This window comes from Achroia grisella, unplaced genomic scaffold (assembly GCF_030625045.1).
Source record: "Achroia grisella isolate CSIRO2021 unplaced genomic scaffold, CSIRO_AGI_Agris_v1 utg794, whole genome shotgun sequence".
NCBI classification, from domain to species: Eukaryota; Metazoa; Arthropoda; class Insecta; order Lepidoptera; family Pyralidae; genus Achroia; species Achroia grisella.
In genome coordinates, this window is record NW_026713026.1 from 2,938,934 (window position 1) to 2,962,231 (window position 23,298).

Consider the following 23,298-nt stretch of genomic DNA (forward strand, 5'->3'; position numbering starts at 1 on the left):
TGTAGAAACAACAACGATATAGCAACAAAACGCAGTGATTACTGTAGTCTAGACGCATATAAATAAATAAATAAATAACCCAGGACAATTAACAAGCGCCATCTAGTCCCACGGTAAGCAGAGCTTGTGTTATAGATACTAGACAACTGGTACAAATACTTTAATATACACCCAGACCGATACCAGCAATCATACTCATGAATACAAATATTTGTACCGTGCGAGTAATCGAACCCGCGACCACAGGACGTAAAGCCGTGTGCTAAACCGCTAGACCACTGTGGTCTCCCTACATAATACATACTCGTAAAGCATACATATTACAAATAATAAGCTGGTTAGATATAAAGTATCAGATATTGATCGTCAAAGAATAGTTAATTATTGAGGCTCATTAGTGCAGAAATATTAATACGAAGCTATGGTCTCAATGGTCTGGGTGCATTCTAAGTATATTATGTACTAACTGTGCCTGCGAATTTACCTGCATGAAATTTATAGCCTATGTGGTATTCTGATGTATAAGCTATATTACTGTAAATTTTCATTCAAATTCAGATCAGTAGTTTTTGCGTGAAAGAGTAATAAACATCTATCCATCTATATTCACAAACTTTAGTTAATAGTTTATAGTTGCTTTGTACTAATATCATATATAAAACTCTGCTTGTTTGGGACTAGATGAAATTGTGTAAATTGTTTTAAGTTTTTATTAATACTACTGTTGGAAAGTATTTTATAAATCTTTTTTATTGTATATATTTTTTATAAATATTATATTTTTTTATATGACATAAGTCAATACAATATTCTACGACCATCCCGGTGTCGTTTTCTTTGCTCGTCGTCTTGGTCTCCATCCTTCACAACTACTTTTCTAAGTTGTAACACAGAATATTCACATATTGTTTAATCTAATGAGATCACAATATTGTGAAAATACTTTAAATAAATCTCATTCAAAATGCGTTTAGATTCTGCACCTGCTCAGCAACAATGAATTAAACTCAAACGCGTAAATCTTTCGAACAGTCATAAAAGTTCAACGAATGTAAATTGCGTTTAATTTCTGCTTACTCAATTTACAACTATAAAACTGTTGTGTTACGTTATATACTAGTTCTATAAGTTACGTAGACGTTTTTATGGCTCTCGCATAATGATAGTGAATGCACTCGGCAGTCTAACTCGGATATTCGCAGTAATTGAATGCGTTAGACTATTACCTGGTGATGTTGAGAATTCCGACCGCAATTTTACTAATTAACCTGTCGGGGGAATGTGATTGCGGACTTTATGATGAGAGCTCCAGATAGCGTAGGTGTACCCGCTTTTAATTACGCCAGATAATTTTAAATACTCAAAGGCTTAGCTCTCATTCGGAAATTTTACGCGTGATCTGATGGGTACAGTCAATATGACATGGTATTTAATTAAACGCAAAATACGCGTATAAATTATATTAGTATAATATAATATAATGAATAGTTTTATATACACACTTTACGATGACTAATGTACACTGTCATAATATTATTCTATGACTCTGTGATTCAAATTCAAATTCAAAATTATTTATTTTATTAACACAATTTTTACTAAAGACTGTACAATTATTGAAACCTTTTAAGCACAAAAATACCTGTGCCAGGACACTCATCTCTTTCATAACTTAGGTATGTAGTAAGTTTAGAAAAATATTTCCAATTTATTATATTATATTTTCTATTTTCTTTATTTATATAATTGCATATTAAATGTATACATTATAGAAGTATGATTGTGAATATGCGCGACTTGAAATGAGAATGCAGTGTGTGAGATGTCCGTAAACTGTAAAGACCAGCTGCGGCCAACAGTATTAGAGTAGTCCGAAAACAAATCATTAATCTATAAATAGTTATGTACATATATACATTCACACGCTTAATAATAAATTACATTAATTAAAATATATATTTTAAGAGGTCCTTTTTTATATTTTAATACCTATATATTCATGAACATGTCAAGACAAACGTGCAAACATTACAATACTGCAAGTTTGTTTAATTGGACACATAATTGCTCAGTTGCCTGCGTCTCCTTTGTGTTCTGAACTCTTTTATAATTGCATACAAATAAAAACAACTAATTTTATATAAACACAGTGTAAATTGGGACACGTTTTATCTGTACCGCCAAATTGGTGTGTAAAAACTGCAGAGAATTTAAACATTTTTCCATGCGCTATAATGGCAATCTATAAAATAAAATAAAAACAGAATATTGTTGAAAGTTTTTATTAATAATTATATATGCCCGTATTATTTAACGCGTCTTTAATGTGTACTAATAGTTAATAGAATATAATACAAAGGGAAATTATTTTCTATTTTTAAAAAAATCTAAGAAGCAAGAAAATGTGACAGAAGTTTATGAAAGTTAAAATATATATAAATATAAAAATATTTTTATATATGTAACCAATACTAAGTAAGTAAGTAAGTCTACGATTCTGATCTACTAAAAATATTGAGCTGAGCTGAAATGGAAAATGTTTCAAAAACGAGGAAAATGTCATGCAGACGACGAACAAATATATTGATACCAACAGTGAGATAAATACTGTAAATTGGACAATTCAAAACTTTGGACCTGTTAAAACCTGACCCTACTTAGTTTCGAGTTCTGCACAAAGACGTTCGCCTATCTTGGTTGTAGGATGCAACTAGTTGTGGTCGGCACCAGGCTTCAATTGCAGACTCTCTCAAAAGAACCAACTTAGCTCGTTACTCGTTAGTTTGGTTAGTACTTATTTAGAAAAACATTTACAGTTACAATTTATACAAGTAGAAACTTACTTCCTATAAGTATTTCTTTGGCTAGGAAAACAGGAAAAGAAAATTAATAAATCTTCTAATATATATGAAAACATGATGAATATTACGATTCCTGATTCTTTTTCTCTGTAGACTGACCACCGCTTGGTGAGAGAAAAAGTAAGCCGAATATATTGTGAATCTGTGGCGCATTACGTTTGCGCGGGAAAATCAGCAGACATACTAATTTTCTAATAAACAATAATATAAAGCGATTAAGAATTAGGAGATTGTTAATCGCTTTATTTTGTTTGTACGTGTTTATGTCTGTTACTAGTTTCTAATTTATTATACTATTATATCTACATTATAAATACAGCTCCTACGAACATATCTAACCCAAAGAATATTCGATCTGTGTCATCTCGATAAATCTAAATCTTATCTTATCTACATATATCTTTGTAGATCAGTATGTAGATTTACTAAATATATCAACAATATGCAAATTTCTTATAGCTGTAACTCAGGAGTTCAGGAGTGGTCGACTCCGAAACTCACGTTATGGCAATTCATCAAAAGCAAGAAACTTTCAAGTTTTAACGCGTTCACTTTCCTGAAATATTCAAGTTAAAATGCTTTATTCAAATATTAGTATTATAAAAATAATTGCATAGGAGGAAATTCGTGAATTAGTGAAGGATTTATTTTTACTCATGTTACGTAATAAGTGACATTTTGAGGTTATTTTTTGTAATTTAAAAACTTTTTAATTTTCTTAATACATATTATAAAATGAAGTCGCTTCCGCTATATTATATGTTTGCTTAGATCTTTTAAACTACGCTATAGTTTTTAGTAATAGATAGTGATTTAAGAGGTAGGTTTATATATATAACACATGCACACCTGTGCGGAGCAGGGACGATTAGTATATTACAAAATTGGTAAAGTCAATTTCATTAAAAAAAATATGAACACAGTAAAGTCTCATATGCTTCAAAGTGTGGTTACACAAAAAGTGTCCGTGATTACGCAAAGTGCTGTCAGCTCTGAAATGTGTGACACTTACCGTCGAACCAATACAAAGTTTGATAGACTTTTCAATTTCGCCGCATTTTCTTCGCCTTAGTGGAAGGAAACTCATTATTCGTCATTTGTCACTATGTCAATTTGTTAAAGGGTTTTAACGTTATACTGAGCTCGTATGGTTAGGTACAAAGATATAGTACAAATACTTCTTTTTATTATCTTTCATTTCCAGTTTCTTATAAAAATGATGTTTAATAAAGGCAAGAAAAAAACAAAAAACATGTCATACCCAGTTTTTTATTACCAATAGATAACGTTGTAACTCAACCTGTAGCGGTGGTCAGGTTTCCCTACTGAATAATTATAGTCTGACACATGTTAATGGTAGGGGAATTAAACAAAATAATATAAATCAATTAAGTATAGTTTTTTATTTATCTTAGTGAATCTCATTCTTCATATAATTTGAATGAAAATAGCTCAACTCATAAAATATAGCATATTTTTGGGTACAGATCACTTGTCATTTACTGTATCGTTTGATAAGTAGAACATCCTACACAAAACTCGGCCATCTTGTATGTATATAAATTATTACATTCCATTACACTAACCGACGCATACAAATGCAAATCTCAAATTAAATCAGATAATCCAATTTCACTATCTCCAGAAGGCGTTATCTGCCCCGCAGTACAGTTCGCGGGATAAATATGTATGCCGCATTAGCATTTTATCTCTTAGGCAATTTAATATTCATGTATACTGTGCAAGCGCATATAACATGCTTGCATATTGAATTAATTACATGGTATTAGCTATACAAATATGTGGTCTAGATATGAAGGACGATACTAGAACTGCCTTCTATTTTCTTGTCAATTAATTTATTTTCAAACTCGGAACAGTCTAGGCATAGAAATACTTTTAAAACTGTATTTTACACTTATTTTGTTTTCAGCAGATACAGTTTTATGTAAAATGCAATATCTATTTTAGTAAGACGGTCAAAATATGAAAATAAAAACAACAATTTTATTCACATTACAATGAATGTTGTAAACTCAGACTCAATCTACAATGGAAATGTAATCGCTAATTACCTTTCGATTTTATCACGCTAAAACTTATATAAACTTGGCACTAACAAATACATAGTTATTCTATATGAGTATCGGATAGCATTCAGTTGAGAGAAAAGACGAAGCTTTTGCGAAAGAAAATCTACATCATATTTTGATGAAATGTTTTCGTAATGTATCTAAATCCATCTGTTCGTTCATGGTCTTAAATTAAATAGGTTAGACTTAGGTTTCAGAGCCAGCTTCGGATGTAGCTAAGTTATTGTACTGGCTGGTATCATATAAACTTAAGTTGATTAATCTTTATTTTTGTTATTTAAGTAGATAGGAATTTATATTATCATTTTTAGCGTAGAAAATACCAAAAAATGTAAAGATATATTTATTTTTACCGTAAGCGTTTACTTGTTAAGAATATTACTTTCATAATACAATAAACACAACAGAATTACAAACAGTAATTTAACAAAACCTAACATCACCTTCAATAAGTGTGAAGAAAATCAATCATCGACACTCCAAACCGATTTATTCAGAGCGGTTTTTCGCTCTATTAAATATAACTGAAATATAGTATCCCATAAATCAAGCATTTTCATTTACAGATACACAAATAATGGGCTTTGTTTTGCCCGCTCAGACCTCTCTCGAATAGCGTCAATATTAATTTTAAAACCGCACCTAACTTACGGAATGCCGCAAAATATCCTTCGAAATCTACCAGCGAATGCTGAACAATAGCCGGCTTGTCTTTGCGGTATTAAGCCATTAATAACATTAACAATGCCGCACCCCCCTTGGGGGTAATAGAACGCTGAGGTCCATCTATTGCCTTATGCCTGCTGGACTAATGATATTGTCTCTGATAGCTAATTAATTATGTTCATTCTAGATTTGAAGGGATAAATACTTTGTACTTTGATAGTACTAAATAGCTGTATCGTAATATAATTTGAGAGCGTTGTAGCCACTTGGCTTAATTCTCTGAGAGGAGGCTAAAAGTATGTGAATACAAATCTGACCAACCCTGAACAAGGAACTACATATATGCGAGTTTTTTTATGGCCTCGGTGGTATAGCGGTGTCACACACCACCTTATGATGATCCGATAGTCGCGTATTCTATTCCTCGCACGGTACAAACATTTGTATTCATGACTATGATTGCTTGTATTGGATTGGGTTTTTTCTGTGTATGTATTCACTAAAAACATGTATATATATACCAATTAATAAAAGCTCTGCGTAGCTTGTCACTACGAGTAGATTGCTTAGCGTTATCAATTGGTCGGAGATACTATTAACCTGTTTTAATAATAATAATAAGCAAATACTTCGTTTAGATAGATAAACGTCTAAATAATCTACTACCCAAGGTACAGACAGTATACTATATTAGGCATACTACCTATCACGGTAGGTGCCACGTTGGTTGTGGTCTCAACTATTTAGTGGAATTTGTTTCTTTTTAATTGAGATAAAGCCATTATTAGGTACTGGAGACGGATGCTTCTATTTATTCTACGATAGAATGTGAAAAAAGTATCTATTCTATTATATCGCGCCACAAGCAGGAAATAGTGTTGATATTGCAAAAACTTACTTGAATAAATATGTCAAGTATATACACGACACCTCAAGCAGCTCCGGTTACAACGTAAGACCCCAAAACACTCCACAACATCATAGAAGCACACAAAAGAGGCGTACGTACATGACGAAGTAAGGATACGTTATTTTGTGTATTTCTCAGGAATCCACGTCACTCGGCAATCCCGGAATTGGGGTACGCACTCGGCACAATACATTTCGTAAATTGTATCCATGAACGCGCAATAATTTAAAAAAGCCGAGCGCCGGGGCGACTTGTAATTTCTTGTAACTTGTATTTTCTGCGCTGAAAAATTACAAATTCAGGTTTTCTTTCCTTACCGCTACAACAACTGTTCACAAGATTTTATTTTCTTAAATTACAATCACTAAACAAATTAATATTGTTTGTGTAACTTGCAAATTGGTTAAATAGACTGTTAAATTTATTATGAGCAGTTTCTGTACGAAATTGTGATATACGAGTACATTTAAAATAGCTAAATGGTTTACTAAAGCTTAATGTAAAGTTATTTAACATTTATCATTGGTATCAGATTGTCTAGTCTGCGCTAGAAGACAGCTACGAAATGAGTTAAGAAACTAAAATGAATAGCCAAGAATATAATTGTGATTGATGTAAAATTTGCTTTAGAATATCTCAGCGATGTTACTAGTGGGTGTATCTAATGTACAGTTCGTTTATTTAATATATTTGAATCAATATTTTGTGATATAATGATTTTGTTCGCTGTGTATTTTGAGGAGTATAGATTGTTTATATTGAGGAGCTTCTTAATAGACATCATCTATTCTTATTGACACCAATTCCGCTACACTCTTGGAGTGGACAACCTAAGAAAATTTTGATATGGCCAGACTATCGCATAACCTAAACATAATATAAAAATCTATTTTAATAATTATGCTGCTTTATCTTTCTTTCAAGTCATATTATTAATTTGAAAGAATGTTACCAAATACTATAATAGTTCAAATTATTATTTTAAAAGTGCTTCTGACTTTCCGATATAAAGAAGTAAGTGGGCTTTTGCCAAGTCTCCATCTTCCACCTTGCTTGCTATGACGCGTAGCATTAAGAAGAATACAGGAATCCTCGCATAAGATTGTAAAAATATAAGAATAAAATGTCTATAGATGAAGGAAATAAAATTCTTTGTTATGTAATTGATGAGTATGTTACACGATTACAGTGTAGTAGTGGTAACTATTACCTATATACATGATCAACACACTATGAATATCACGTTATCATGTGACGTCTGTGATACCACACCTGCGTAGCCGTTCCAAAAGACTAAGATGTCATGCATCTTAACCTGCAATTCCACTGCCTAAACAAATCATGCAACTGAAACACAGCTTATAAAGCTAGCTGCTTGGCCACTGAATGAGTTAGTTAGTACCCATTTAGTTTTTTTTTTATTGTTAATACCATAGAGCTATCCATGCAGACGACTGCAGACTTTTTACTACATCTGGTATAACAATGAATGCATATAAACATTTTAAAACAGAAAATGCCTCGAATGTAACTGACAAAGGCCACAAAATATTATATTGCTCTGGTCTAGGAGAATTTGTACAGACACACCTCTGATTTCCCAAAGGTCGCTCTTATAGGCCCCACGCTAAAGTGTTATACTTATTCCCTGAGTTTTGTATTGCACACAATCTTACAGATTTTTTTTGTTTTCTCTCTTATTTTTCGACGCCATGAGACTATTAACTCTTTGTGGGGTCTTTAAAACAACATTTCTATTATTAGTTATTCGGAATTTAAAAACAACCAGCTAAAACACTAGATGGGATATATGATTTGAATATCCTAACTGAAAACCTGCCTAAATAATAATACTACGGAACACCAAATGCGTTGTAACTTCCCAGTTACCAACTATGTATTGGCATTCCTGAGAACATAAAAACACTGATAATGATTAGTATACATAAATAATTGAACTTACTTTGTATAATAATAAACGTACGACCACGGCCGATGACTCTGTTCGTATCATTTTCAGAGAACTGTTAAATAGTTGTATGTGAATACTCTATAAATAATATATATGTATAAATGAATATTTATTTAATAATACATATTTGTATATGTATTTTCTATTACATTATTTGTTTATTAATATAAATGTTATATAATATATCGATGTTAATACACCGACAACAATTATTCTCTGCACCACCCGTGGTTGAGTGGTAGGCGTTAAGACCTCAACATTTAAAAGTACATAACTTTTGTATTTGCAAGTAATAATAAATATTATACATACGGATGCGAGTTTATTGGCACGCCTTGTCGACTTATACAATAATCATGAAACTTTGACATGTTTAAATGAAGATATACATAAGCTATTTATCGCATTCAACTAATAACGCAGAGTCATGGCCAGAAATATTTATATAAATAAATCATTTCTTGGGAAGAGTCATTTATTGCCACAATGGAATTTTATTAAAACGTTGTGTAGTATGTACATGAGGAGAGGCAATTTGTTTGTGAAATCGAGCACAAAACGCGTACAAACGCAGTGCCACTACATTGTTGACCTATATTGCCGGCGGCACTTCAAGCTGCACTCTTCCGTGCCCAATATATACATTGTCCACAGCCTTGTTGTGACAGAGTTGATGTAAATAAAAAGGTTTATAAAATAACTAGCTCACCCGCGCGACTTCTTCTGTATCACACTTGACATTTATCATCATATTAATTTACATAATATCTTTTTAATTTACAGCTTATGTATTATTCTGATGTATAAGCTAAATCACTGTTAAATTTTATCAGATTTAGTTCAGTAATTTTTACATGAAAGAGTAAGACCCATACATCCATACTAACAAACTTTCGCGTTTATAATATTAGCAAGATTTTTAGTCTTTACCCGTGACTTTTCCTTAAATCTAGGCTAATTTCTTTTCCGTTCTAATTACTAACGTACAGCTTAAAATTCATAGTGATCGTTTAATCTCTTAAGACAACAATATAAATTAACGTAGGTACAGCTGACATTGCGTTATCATATGATCTGGAATGGTAATGCATACTGTGCTAGAACATTATGCGTCACCATTCCAGATGAGGATAGTGACATTTTCATATTCCCTTTCATAAAAATAGCTTACAAACCAAGTAAGCTGAAACAGGTGAAATAGACGTGCCCATATAGACGACTACCTACATGGTGTACCTCGGTAAAATTCCTGAGTTTCCGAACAAAAGGTTCTTTATTTGAAGCCCTACTCTCAAGGATTGCCATTAAGGCAGTCTGCCGCTACTCTCGGGTGGGGATAAAAGGTAATTTATCACAATTATAGCGATTCGAGGCCTAGACGAAGCCCGGACCCAGTCTCGCGATATAGCCGTGCGAATTCCATATTTAGTATTATAAGGAGGACCTACTTTAGGATACAGTTAAGTTACTTTGACAATCAAAATATTAAGAAGACTCTTAATAATAAAAGAAGATTCTAATGGTATAAAAGCGAAAGTTTCTGAGTATGGATGAATAGACGGGATGGATGTTTTTTACTCTTTCACGCAAAAACTACTCAACGGATTTTGATGAAACTTCACAGTAATATAACTTATACATGTAGGCTACAAATTACATGCGGGTAAAATCGCAGGAACAGCTAGTAAAAATAAATCCACAAAGGTAACAACATCTACTGTATCTTTAGTAGTATAGAGAATCAACATATTTCGAAGTACACGAAAGTAAACAAAGGTATTGCTACAGAGATTTTGTCAACTATCAACGTCATAATAAATGTTGACAAGCTCATAATCTTGTTAAGCTCAAGTTTCATCTAAGTAGTCTTTCAATATCAATTTCTTTAAGTTCTATATAGTTTGCCTGCCTGAAGTCACTGTCTTGTGGATTTGTTATCGGCGTTTCTACCCGGTGAGAGTCACTAGACCGGAGAGAAATACAATTTACGACACATTTGTTTTTTTAGTGGTAAATTCGAACTCATAACCTTTATGGTCCATAACTCGAGGTATTCAACCACTGCACCACAACTCCTCTCATTAGCTCAGAAATTTAGCCTCAGAAATAATGAAACAAAGTTTGCATTTGTAATAGGTTAGTATTGTAATTTATTACAAATTTAAACGTAATCTCAAACTGTATAATTACTACGTAATTGTAATATCTGTCTAATCCCTGTTGACAAAGTGTTATTACATTTTAATACCAAAGTAACATTACTTAAACGATATTAAACTTTCATACTGAAATTATAATAAACGACTTAATATACTAGACTTATTAAAACAGAATATACTTAATATCTGAATCTTTTGAATACATAAACTATAGAATAGACAATTATCCATTAATTCTCTTATATCTTTTATCCTAACTCATATAATTGTTTTCTATTATAATATATATAATCCTTTTACCTTGTTTACGCTATATATATTTTTGTTTGAAACCCTGGACAATTGCTACAGAGCCACATAATCCCAAGCTAAGCATATTTTTTTTTGTAAATAAATACATACAAACCGATACAAACAGAAATGAATACAAATGTTTGTACTATGCGATGAATCGAACCCGTAACCATTGAGAGTAAGGCGGTACGCTAAACCTCTAGACTACCGAGACCGTCAGATTTATATTATAATCAAGCCGTTAAAAACTGAAAGTGTAAGAAACGTACAAAAGTTTTACATATAAAATGTTACTTACGATTTGAGATAATTCAAGCTGCTTTCAAGCTCAAAGATAGGATAACTTAATTAAGTATCTGCGAAGCGTCCTACAACTATATAGTATGAGGGTAAAATACGACATGTCGTAAAGTGGTGTGGATACAAATACTTTAACCCCGAGCAGCAGACCAAGCTATCTACCAGATCGCAGTAAACCGAACTGGCCGGGCTAATTCCATGGCCGCCACCCGCCAGGATTTATCTTCACGACCTCACTGCCTTAGATGCTCAAAGTTTTATTACATTTTCCATGTCATAAATAATTTTCTTCTATATTAATTGTGGGGTAAGAAAGACATTGTAATAATTCCAATTGGTATTTATATTCATCATATTTCGATTTTATTTTCCTGATTTAATACTAACTACTATAATAACTGATACAAATACATAAATATATATATTTTTCGTAAATACATACATATTATACGTAGAAAATACCCAGACCGATATTTGTATCGGTCTGGGTATTTTCTGGGTATTTTACAATCATACTCATGAATACAAATGTTTGTACCGTGAGAGGAATCGAACTGCGACCATCGGAAGTGAAGCGGTGTGCAAATCCGCTAGGCCACCGAGTCTCGAGTCGAGTCGGTCGAGTGTCTAATAAACAAATCATATCTTTAGCAAAGTTCTGCTAAAATGTATACAGCATAACAAATCGTCTAGCAATCGTATCACACACCTCCCTCGTATCGCCTCACCTCAGCACCATATAAACTTGCAGAACAATGGTCTATCTGCGTACACGCACAAACTTTGTACTATTCAACCGCGTTAAAAGCCTTTTGTTCCAAACAAAAAGCTGTTGTAACTCATGCAGAGTAACACTTGAGACTGGAACAGTATGGAGGAAGGCATAAGACACAAACGGCCGCGGTAATAGTACTCTCATTGTATTACCAATGTTGTATTGTATTGTAGATAAATATGTTGGTTGTAATATTGTACTTTCATATCGGCATATGTTGCCGAGGGTAATCTTTTTGTTAGTTTATAAATATAATGTTATAACGAGGAAAGATTTTAGTTGAGATTTCAGGAAAGATTTGTTTGTTGGTATTGAATAGGCTCACATTGTCCTTGATAAACATAGGATATAATATTATTAAAAATTTTATGAATCCGTTTAAAAACTTCGATAATGTAACTAACTAATAACTACTAATACCAAAAAAGTCCTTATATACTGTAGGTTACGGAAATTATTGACAATAGAGCAAAGTGACGTACTATAGTTTTATAAAGGATATCAATATTAATGTGTATATATATATATCCATATGTAGTCTGATACGAGTAGATTTTTGTAAATATTACTTCGACTATTACGTTGTTCTGTACCGTAAATAAAAGCGTACCAAGCTATCTAAAGGCATGCTTACTACATGCATCAGCTATCAACAATCGATACATTAATCAACTTATCTCAAAGTAAACCTGCAACATACTCATAAACCCTCATTTAGGATGGCGATACGCGCCATACCCGCCATCTTCCGCCATCTCCCGCCATCTCCCGCCACTCGCACCTCACCCATATAAGGAGCTCTGGAGAGAGCAATTTCACCCGGCGTTATCTCCCGGTGGCGTGCCGTGACGCGAAGTTATTTACGCTCGGCGCCGCCCTTAATCCCCTATTTATTCCTCGAGATGTATCTGAAAATTAGGGATCACATCCAAGGCTACAGTCGGGCGGGTTAATTTGCGGGATTCTGCCCGGTGTCTCGCAGTAAACCCTGGCTGCCGGATAAATAAGAACAATGTTGATATGTCACGAGATTCTGTGATTACGGGCCCGCTTTTGTTCTGAACGAAACATAATAGCTTATTTTCAGTTATGCTTTGTTATAGTAACCGATTTGATGTTAAAAGTAAATATAGTTAGTGTCCATAGGTATTTCGCTAATTGTTTGAGTACGGTTGGTAGAGATGACATGTATCACGAACAAAATATTATTTAGTACAGATTTTAGTTTCTTTTATGCCATAAATTATTTATGAGAAAAGCAACAGGTTGCAATTCAAAACATAAAATCAATAGCACATTTCTAACCTAAAAAGAAAAAACAAAACGTAATGACAAACAGAATAAAGATTATAGCTAAATTTAGAAAGATTTATTAAACAAATAATATGAACTACACAATAAAAATCTTTTTTTTTATCAACTGGTGCCAATCGCATTTTGACTTAATTATTCCACAAACACTCATTGAAGCATTTAAAACGATTGTAATAGACAATGAATATTCCTGCTTACATATATAATGATTACACTAGAAATGTTACTAGTCTAATATAGATTTAGATATATATATTCAATGCATAAAATAATCGTAATTTTTCACAAAGTCAACTTTAGCATTTTTATCCACCGCGGGTGCTATAACATGGAAGGAAATCTCGTCTGTGATGCTCACAACCCAACGATCCGAGCCTAGTTTCGGTAATATGCCGGGGTGCTGGTAAGCCCCAGCTTAAACGAGATATAACCTACAAATATCTAAAGCCGAACGGTAATCATAATCCCTATTGCCTAAAATATTCGTATTAACATTTTCTCACAACAAAACAACAAGGAAAATAGCGTCGAATATGAACCGCAGTCTCCTGTTTCATGGGTTAATAAGAATACCTGAAAAGAAAAGTTGTTCTTTTGAGAAAACATATAAATTCATCTTTATGTATACAACGTGCAGTAGATTTAACGCATACCCCAAAAATATTTTGTTCAGATTCAAATAATAAATAGCTATATTTAGATTTACCCTGAATTATTTTTGGTTTTGTTTTGTTTTCTAATTACGATATCTTTCTTGCTAAAAAACAAGCACGTTTTACAAAGACCTATAACAATAGGTCTTTGTAAAATGTATGTACTATATTGCAGTTCATAAGACTGAGGAAATTATTCGATATCCATGTTTATGACACGAAATTATAACAATAACTAATACACTTTTTTTTATAATTTATAAGCTTAGATTATAAAAAAAGTGTATTACGTTATTACAGTTTCACATTATATAAATATAGAAGAGGATTGCCACTTACCATTCTTCTGTTTGTTTGCTATTCCAATTACAAAAAAAAAACATATTTGTAGAAAAATCTTAGTACTGGCGTCGAGCGTGTAGATAAAATGAAGGCTTTAGATACTCGAATGTTTCAGCCCATCCCGTAAGTTACAAGGGACCGGGGGCTCAGAATGGAGTAACTCTACTCTGACACTTAGACACTAGGTTAAGACACAGAGGTATAAGATAAATAGTGCGGTTTGCCCTATTCGCAGTAGATAGTGGTGTTTACGTCAGACCCGCTAAAAAGATATCTATGTGCTCGATGTATTTGACTACACCTTATATTTTTTTTAAATAACTTATTACAAACATCTTTGAATAGAAATTGTCGCATCCTAAGGTAATATTAGTTGGGAATCATAAGCGTAGCCATTCCGAAAGATGTCATGCTTCTTATCCTGTAATTTCTCTAATCTCACCCATCAAGAGAAACGTTACAATATTGAAGTAGTTTAGAGTTCTGATGGAATCCTAGACTGAGCTAGTTCCTATAATTAGATCCGTTATGTATAATTGGGATCAGCTACAAAAAGCGTATCTCTCTGCCTACCATCTTAAGGAACCTAGTACGAAGGTGACAGACATAAAAATATAAATAAAAATCGAACCTAAGCGAATACTTGATTAACCTAATATATTAGCTAATAAAAAATAAACTAATATTATAAATGTAACAGAAATGAAACAGACCTCTGGTTTGGACATTGAAATTTGGACGTAATTATTTAGGTTTTGATTGAGTAATAATAGTGCAATATATGTATCAGTCAAGTTATATATTTAATTATATATATATATATATATATATATCATATATAATTATTAAATATTATATTAATTATTATATATCAATTATAGGGCATAACTAACTATCTACATATTTATAACTTGGCTATTACAATGGTACCTGCAATGTATCACACCCAACCGACATGACTCTTAAAGACGCCACAGTTAGATTCGCATAACGTCCTGTAAATAAGATCGTTCCGCGTCCTTTTCGTTTCCAATACACTATAACATATCCATTTCGTGGAGAATGGGTATTTTAAAACACTTTTCCGTGTGTTTAGGTCGATTTCCAATCCCGTGTTAGTGAGTGTGGTAGGGGGCCGTCCTGGCTGACACCAGGACGTGACGTGAAAGCAACTTGATGTCTTTATCGGGCCCCTTGATACGACTTTTTCTGTATACGTGAATTTAAATATTTCGACATTTACATACGTGTACTTGGTGTTTGTTTTCGGTTCAAAAATAAACAAAACACGAAATAGGGTGTTAAAAATATTGTTTCCAAAAAGAAAACGAAGGGTTACCGGAAGAAATATAACCTTACTATCTGTACCTGCGACTTCGACCGCTTAAAATAGTGACCTTTGAATAAAAAACTAAAAAAACATTTAATAATCTAACCCAATAAAAGCCAAATAAAAAAGTTTTTCATTCTAGCTATAAAGATTAAGATAATTCCACACAAGCTTTCATCTCCCCTTTCAACCCCTTACAACCCTTTTTCTTTATTTATATTTTATCAACAGCCTAAAAAATAGGTAGACATAGTTACTTTCGCAATTATAATATTAGTAAGCATTAATAATTATAACCACCCCTTTCAATTAGGCAGCAATAAATGACTATACCATTACTTCCTGAAAGAAAATCTCTTCTTATAGTGTCTACTTTGATACCTTTGTACTGCCATGTGGTTAACTACATAAATAGGAATTGTACACCAATATATACAAGTTTTAAACTTTTCAATAAACATAAAATTGCCTCAATGTTGTTCAATATATCATCGATACAGACAAGCAGAAAACAAATAAGTAACATAAATAATGTTAGTAAACTTGCTCCAACAGTACTACTTAGTAACAAAATTGAAACAATCTTAAAAATAATAGCGAAGTACGCTTTCAACTTTCAGTTGGGTCGAGTATCGACGATGGACAGTGCGCAAAACTAGAATCTGTAGCTGCATCTAAGTGTTTACTATTCAGTACGGTTGACTAAAATGTAAAACCTAAAAGCTAAGGTTGGAGACGCCGTCCTCAGAGGTTACGTACCCCTTTGAAAGCTTGTAAACACTTGTCTGTGATAGAAAATGTGAGTTTATTTCGCCGGTATATATTCGATAGTCAGGTACGTACGAGGGTAAATTTTCTCGGTTCGGACTCTGAGACCTTTTTCAATGTGTACTCTGTGATACATTATTTAATGATACGATGTGGAAATATACACGCCTTGTACAATAAAGTAAATATGTACGTACTATATGTTGAAATTTGTGAATTAGAAAGACATATATGCGTGTATACACTATATTTTATTATTTTAATGGTACATAGTTACACTTTATCTGTATAATATATGTTGATTCTACTCGTTCATCATTACTTATAGGTAGATTAATCTGCGTGCATAGCTTCGATTAATGAAGTGCGTTTGTTTTTGACTTATATTATGTACATAAGCAGAATACAGTGCATATCCTATTAATAATTTAGCGACAAAATGCTGACGAACTGATGATTCTATTTATTATAATCTGGTTACAATTAGCGCAATTAAGCATTTTTGAAACGTCATCTTGTAAAGCAATTAATTAGATAGATGAATACTTGTTCGGAAGTTGTCGATGAGAAATTTCATCTGCCACGCGACTGCTCCGTGCAACGTCACTCCTTGCAAGTCATAAAATGACAAGAGCATAACGGCTGTAAGGGCTAAGGCTCTTTGCCTTTCCTATAAGGATAAATAAAACTAAAAAAATTATGATAAGAGCGTTTAACGAAGCTTTTTTTTTAACTTTAAACTAGCACAGTCATTAGCACTTCGTTTTGCATTTGTAAACACGTTTTGTTTCCTAAATTCCAGCCACTAGTGACATAGCAAATTACTTTTAAGCGGAAATTCCGCCAGCTCACTCTTGTAATGACCGCTGGGCGTCCCGCAAACAAACCAAAAGTTTCAACTTACCAACTTGTTCTGAATTTTCCAACTGAAAATACCATTAGACCCCTTCAGCCTTGGAGTTTCCGAACGCTTTGTTGTTCAATGCCTGTTTAACTAATGACGGCATCGCAATTCTTTATGTTGGAAGGGTAATCTGTATCGCGGTGGCAGTAATGTATGGCTCGGTTTAACGCCGCGAGAAAGTGATAACTCAAAAACGCAACGTTGAACAATGTCGGATGTATTTCGGTGAAGAATTTCATATCTCCTGTTTAAATTATTTTCTGTAACCATTTTACATAAGTATTCTATTATTTTGTTAGATTCTTATAAATCATTGTAAGTATAGCGCAAGCGTAATCCTCATTAATGTGTATTTACTATGAACAACATTCATTTAAAAGAGCAACACGCAAGTTTCTTGCTCTTTTTTCTAGTGATGAGTCTGAAATCCAAATTATGGATCAGGAAAATATGATTATTCAAAAGAGCTTATATCAATTTTATGTCTATAAAAAATATATTATTCTATAGTTTACGTAACGTATACATATTTTATGAAAGTGTTATTTTGATAACCCGATAAGAAATCATTTGATAAAATCACAATCATAGATATTTTAGCTACAAAAAGTATATATTAGCCTATAATGTACGTATTAGAAGTTATTTGATCTACCCTCATAGTAACGTAAATTATTTCCGATACAGATGGGTTTTCAACCATAGACAAAATAAAGCCGTACCGAAAATACGTTACTAAACTCCTTAATTTAAATAATAATAGGGTACAAATTAAATATAATGGGTTTATATACCATTACGTTATTACTCAGTCATGAACATTAGAAACGCCACTTAAATGTAAAGGGCCGTTTAAAATGCTTCTTATTAAATTGCCAAGCAACAGAGCCAGGTTAAAAAGTTATTAATAGGGATCGTCATTACCCTGTCAGGTCGACTACTAAGCGGTCTTACTGGAAATCATCATGATCAATTCCTGATAAAGTCATCCCTCAGAGTGCACCATCTCATCGTCACTCTTAAAAAATCTGTCAGAAACGGCCATTTTTTAAATGATGCCAGGGTATTAAATAATATTCCAGGACACAGCGCCATCTAGTCCCAAACTCAGCAGAGCTAGTTATGGGTACTAGACAATTGATAGAAGTACATATATATATTCATTTATTTAAATATACACATAGAAAAAACCCAGATCTATACAAACAGTCATACACCGTACAGGGAAACGAACCGTAGACCATTTAAGCCGTCCTATATTAAAGTAATACTTTATTTATTCAATAATGTCTATGTATATAAAAATAATTTAAATACAGTCATATAATCTATTGGTTGGTTGGTATTTAATTTATTAGGTATACAAAACTTTTTTAATAGAGCTGCATAAAATATTTCCATGGGAAATGACCAGGTTAAAAGTCGACCAATGCTCCTCGATTCTTTGCCTTGTCATTCATAGTGATTATTTTGAATTGTGGCTCGGTTTAATGAAATTGTTATAAACAAGACTGAATTCTAACTGCGTAATAGTAGGCCTAGTGGGAACCGACATTTGCGTAGATTAGTTATAAATGTAGCCAGGCAAATATGGCAGGGGATACAAGTCAACAACTTATAGCGATTTGAAGAAAAAATTTAAACCCTTTTAGTGCACTACACAACACTATTGCGCCGCGTAACAACCAAAATATATAATAATTCTTTAAAAATAGTTATGTAAGTTACGCCTTATTATATTAGATTAGATATTTTTTTTATATATGTACCGTATATATATATATATTTTCATGTGCATTTAGTAATACTTGTTAATTTGAAATTACAAACAGACACTTAAATTTTATTTTAATTGTTATCGCGGTATATTGCGCTATCTGTTTATTTACTAGCCACATGCTACGTATGACTACCTCCTATTTGAACGAAATTACCAAGAACAAACGAACAGACAGACAATTTTTTTTAATAATTTCTTGATATAAGATACACACGGTATGTACTTACAAGTGCATTTAATGAAAAACTTTTTGAAATTACAAACAGACACTTCTGTTTTATTTAGTTGTTATTTGATTTTAATTAAAATTTTATTTATTTGTTACTTGAAGATTTAAAACGCGCTTTTATTAAATCTCCGTATATTCCGCTATCGGCTTGTATACCAGCCACATGCTAAGTATGTTACTATGATAGGTACCTTCTATTTTAACGTTACAAATTATACACGGGACGCGTCTACTACTGCATTTGCAACTCAAATAAACCAACTGCAATTTGTCTGATTGAAATTATTGGCTGCACTCGTTAATTTACTTTATTCTTTGCAGATGGCGCCACTGGGCTTCGGGCGGCGAATAGCAGACTTCATCACCTCCAATACATTTGTGGTATGTATTTTTAAACGATTGTAATACTTATTAATATTATAAACTCGAAAGTTTATGAGTATGTTTTTTAATCTTTCACGCAAAAACAACTGAACGGATTATGATAAATCTTTAAGTGATATAGCCTATATATCAGAATATAATATACACTTAAGAACATAGGCATACATAAATTTCTGTGTGTTGGTATTTTCTATGTATATTATGGATGTAGTAACAAATATTTATTTAAGTATTTTGTTTTTCAGTTGTACCTATAACACAAGCTCTGCTTAACTTCAGCTTAAATGGCGCCGTCTTAATTGTCCTTGGTTATTATTATTAATAATATAAATCGTAAAATCGTGACGCAGCAGAAACTTTCTGTACATCTGTTGCTTTGTGAGAATTAGGCTGAAAGTAGTGTGTGAATTAGAATAGCAATATTCGAAACAACTTGGGTCTGGAAACCAAGTGGAGGGATGAATTTATTATCGATGGCGAGCGGTGCGATGATAAAAAGTAGCGCAGGCCTTTCAAAATAGATAACACAATAATAATTAAATCCGTTCATATATTTTACTATAAAATAATTCAGCGACCAAATATATGCAGTGTGCTTTACCAATTACCCCCATACACCAATAAATCTCGATCGAAATATTGATAACGTTAGTGTCGCCCCGCGCAAATGAATTACGCGCGCAAACAACACCCACCCGTGTAATATCCGAACTACGTCCTCGTAATTAAATCAGTATCTCTGTACAATGAGAATTATACACAACTAGCGATCTGACCTGGCTTTGCACACGTGCAATTGTTCTACTGGTTAATACTTTTTTAAATAATTTACAGCCTATGGAACACAGTTACCTATATACATCAATATAATAAATGTAATTCATTTTATGGCTAGTAAGACTCAATATTGTCTACTAAACACTGCCGTGTCTAAACTGTGTCACCCCACCTTACGTTTTCCTATTGCTATTTAGTATATAAGATCAATATTTTTATGTGCATTTGTCAGTCTATTATCATCTGTAATATACATCGTCTTAACCGACAACGTAGTAGTAGTATACGCAACATATTTTCTGAGCATGTCGTATTTTTTAGGGGAACTATTTTATTAGAAATAATCTTCATATAAGCACTTTTATATAGTCATATTTTTTTTTCTTCTACCACTCATTCAAAAATGAGAATGTAGACATCACAAGAAGAATGAGCATAAAATTTACGTGTTGCTCTATTAAGAAATGTTGAGTATTTTGTAAAATCATATATGTAGTTTGAACTAGTTATGCCCTGCGGCCTAATTTAAAAGAAAGGCCAGTTATATCGGCCGGCCATTTCTTGACGCATAGCATCGTATCGCATCACTTTTCAGCGCTATTATTTTTCTAAATGTCAATATATGATATATCGAATACAAAAAGGTATTGTCGAGTCCAACTGGTAATTCTAAAAATTAGTACATTCAAACAAACTCTTCAGTTATATATATGTATTAGTAATTTGTGTGAACAAATCGAGCAAATAACAATTAACAGACCGCGATTAAAACGAACCGTACGGCACCGGCGGGGGACGCTCGGATACGCACAGAAACGGTTATGCATAATGCGATGCACTCATTTGCCGAACGTTTGTGGACGACAAATGAAGCGAGCTGAAAAGCGTTATTTTATTGTGTCCAGAGATACATGAGCCTTCAGCATTGGTTATCAATATCTTTGTATAGGTCTTTAGTTTTAGTCACCACGACGAAACGTAAATCGCAGCGTCTCTAATAGCGCGTGAACTCTGTGATTGTCCGTATGGGTAAACACACAGTTTGTTTATGAATCAGGGTTGCCAACGTTAATTTGTTACTTAGTACATACTCATGAATTTCTTACAACCTTCTATATCATTTGATGATGTGGGTGCGGAACGCAACAAAATTTTGCTGCTATTTTATACACTAGATAAAAAATTTTACCAGTATGAAGGTTACTCATAAATATCCATAGGTCATCTCGTTATGTCTGTTGGATTCTATTTTCCGCATTTATCCTCTCATTTGGGCCATTATACGTGTAGAGCTGAGACCACAAGAGTAGCCAGCCAATCTCCCAGAAGCATAGAAGCCTCCTAGTGACTTAACAAGCTTCATGGAGCGACCTCACCGTTCTGAGGATTTGTGTGCATTGTGTGGCCACTGCTGCTCCAGGATTACATAAGCGGCCATTTTTCGGCTTCAAAGCAGCCCCGATAAAAAGGACCATCTGTAGCACCTATTGTGTGCAATTGTTTGTTTAAGAGACAGTAGTTTGTTTTTGTCCATATAGTTGTTAGGATTTTCCTATCAAGATTAGTGGTTGTTTTGTGAGTCGTTAATTTTCTGCTGGAACTGGAGAATTACTCGATTGTACGATGTCTTATCTAGGGAATATTCGAGTGCCGATTATCTAAATTTTGTTGTTTGATTTCCTGTTTTGCTGTTTACAATGGATATGCTGTCTTTACCTCTACCAGTAACCGAATTTCTCGGTCCCTGTATAAGTACAGTTGACAACCCTGGTATGAATCGATGCGTGTTATGGTTTACTCGAGGAGAAAGTCCTTTATCAGTATTAGACTGGTAATAGGAACAAGTTCCTATGTATTACATTCTATGAAGTTTATTATATTATACATAACATTCGCGCAGTTATGTTTTGTTAGTTAGTTACGGTGTTTTTCAGGAAATTTCGGTTTCAATCAAATTTGATGAAAAATACGAGTTTTATTTCAGTTTCAATCTCGGCAGTTGCATTGTTGGAAACTATGGCTGAAACAGAAAAAGTCGTGAATAATACAATGCTTCAATTCGGTTGTTTGATATAGATCAATAAATAAAACAGATTTTCAAATTGATTTTTGTTAGTAATATGTTTTAACCAAATCGATGAAATGTTTAAAAATTCAAACTCACTGCCAAATGTTCTAGAAACATCTTCACTTTGACTATCCAGCTGCGTAGGGAGGCAAGTAGCAAGTATGGGCTAGCTACACTATTCCAGTCATTGGGGCACTGTACTATCCTTCCACACATTCTTTCTCCGGCGGCGTTCCGATATAGTTCATATCTTCATATCTTAAAGCTGTTTGCTTTTATTGCTCATTTCAATAATTTAAAATATTTATCCCTGGATAATTTCCACCGACATCTAATTCCAAACTATGCACAGCTTATATTATGGATATTAGACAACTGATATGTATACACAGATACATTTTTTTAAAGAACATATATATTATAAAATTTACCAGTTGATGACCCAAGCTGACAAACAATCAAATTCATGAATACCAAAAGTAGCACCGTGCGAGGAATCGAATCTGCGACTATCGGAAGTAAAGCGGTGTACTAAACCACTAGACCACCGAAGCCGTCGAATAAATCAAATGTTAGGTAATTTGTCCAAGATTACTATCTACTCAATAACTAGCAGTGTATACATCATATACTAGGGTATTTACGGTATAATATAATATGTATATTAATGTAGTATTTGGTTGCCTAAGGTTCCCGTATTAATTAATAGACGATTGGTT

The 23,298-nt window shown here is 33.0% G+C and overlaps 1 protein-coding gene across 2 annotated transcripts in view; it reads left to right on the forward strand.

Moving 5' to 3' along the window:
• LOC131851678 (leucine-rich repeat-containing G-protein coupled receptor 5-like) overlaps positions 1 to 23,298 on the forward strand; it is a 307,542-nt gene that overhangs the window by 275,525 nt on the left and 8,719 nt on the right. For both annotated transcript variants that reach the window (XM_059202209.1, XM_059202210.1), the window contains exon 6: positions 19,672 to 19,731. In XM_059202209.1, the coding sequence (XP_059058192.1) occupies positions 19,672 to 19,731 (60 nt within the window). The remainder of the gene's footprint in view (positions 1 to 19,671; positions 19,732 to 23,298) is intronic.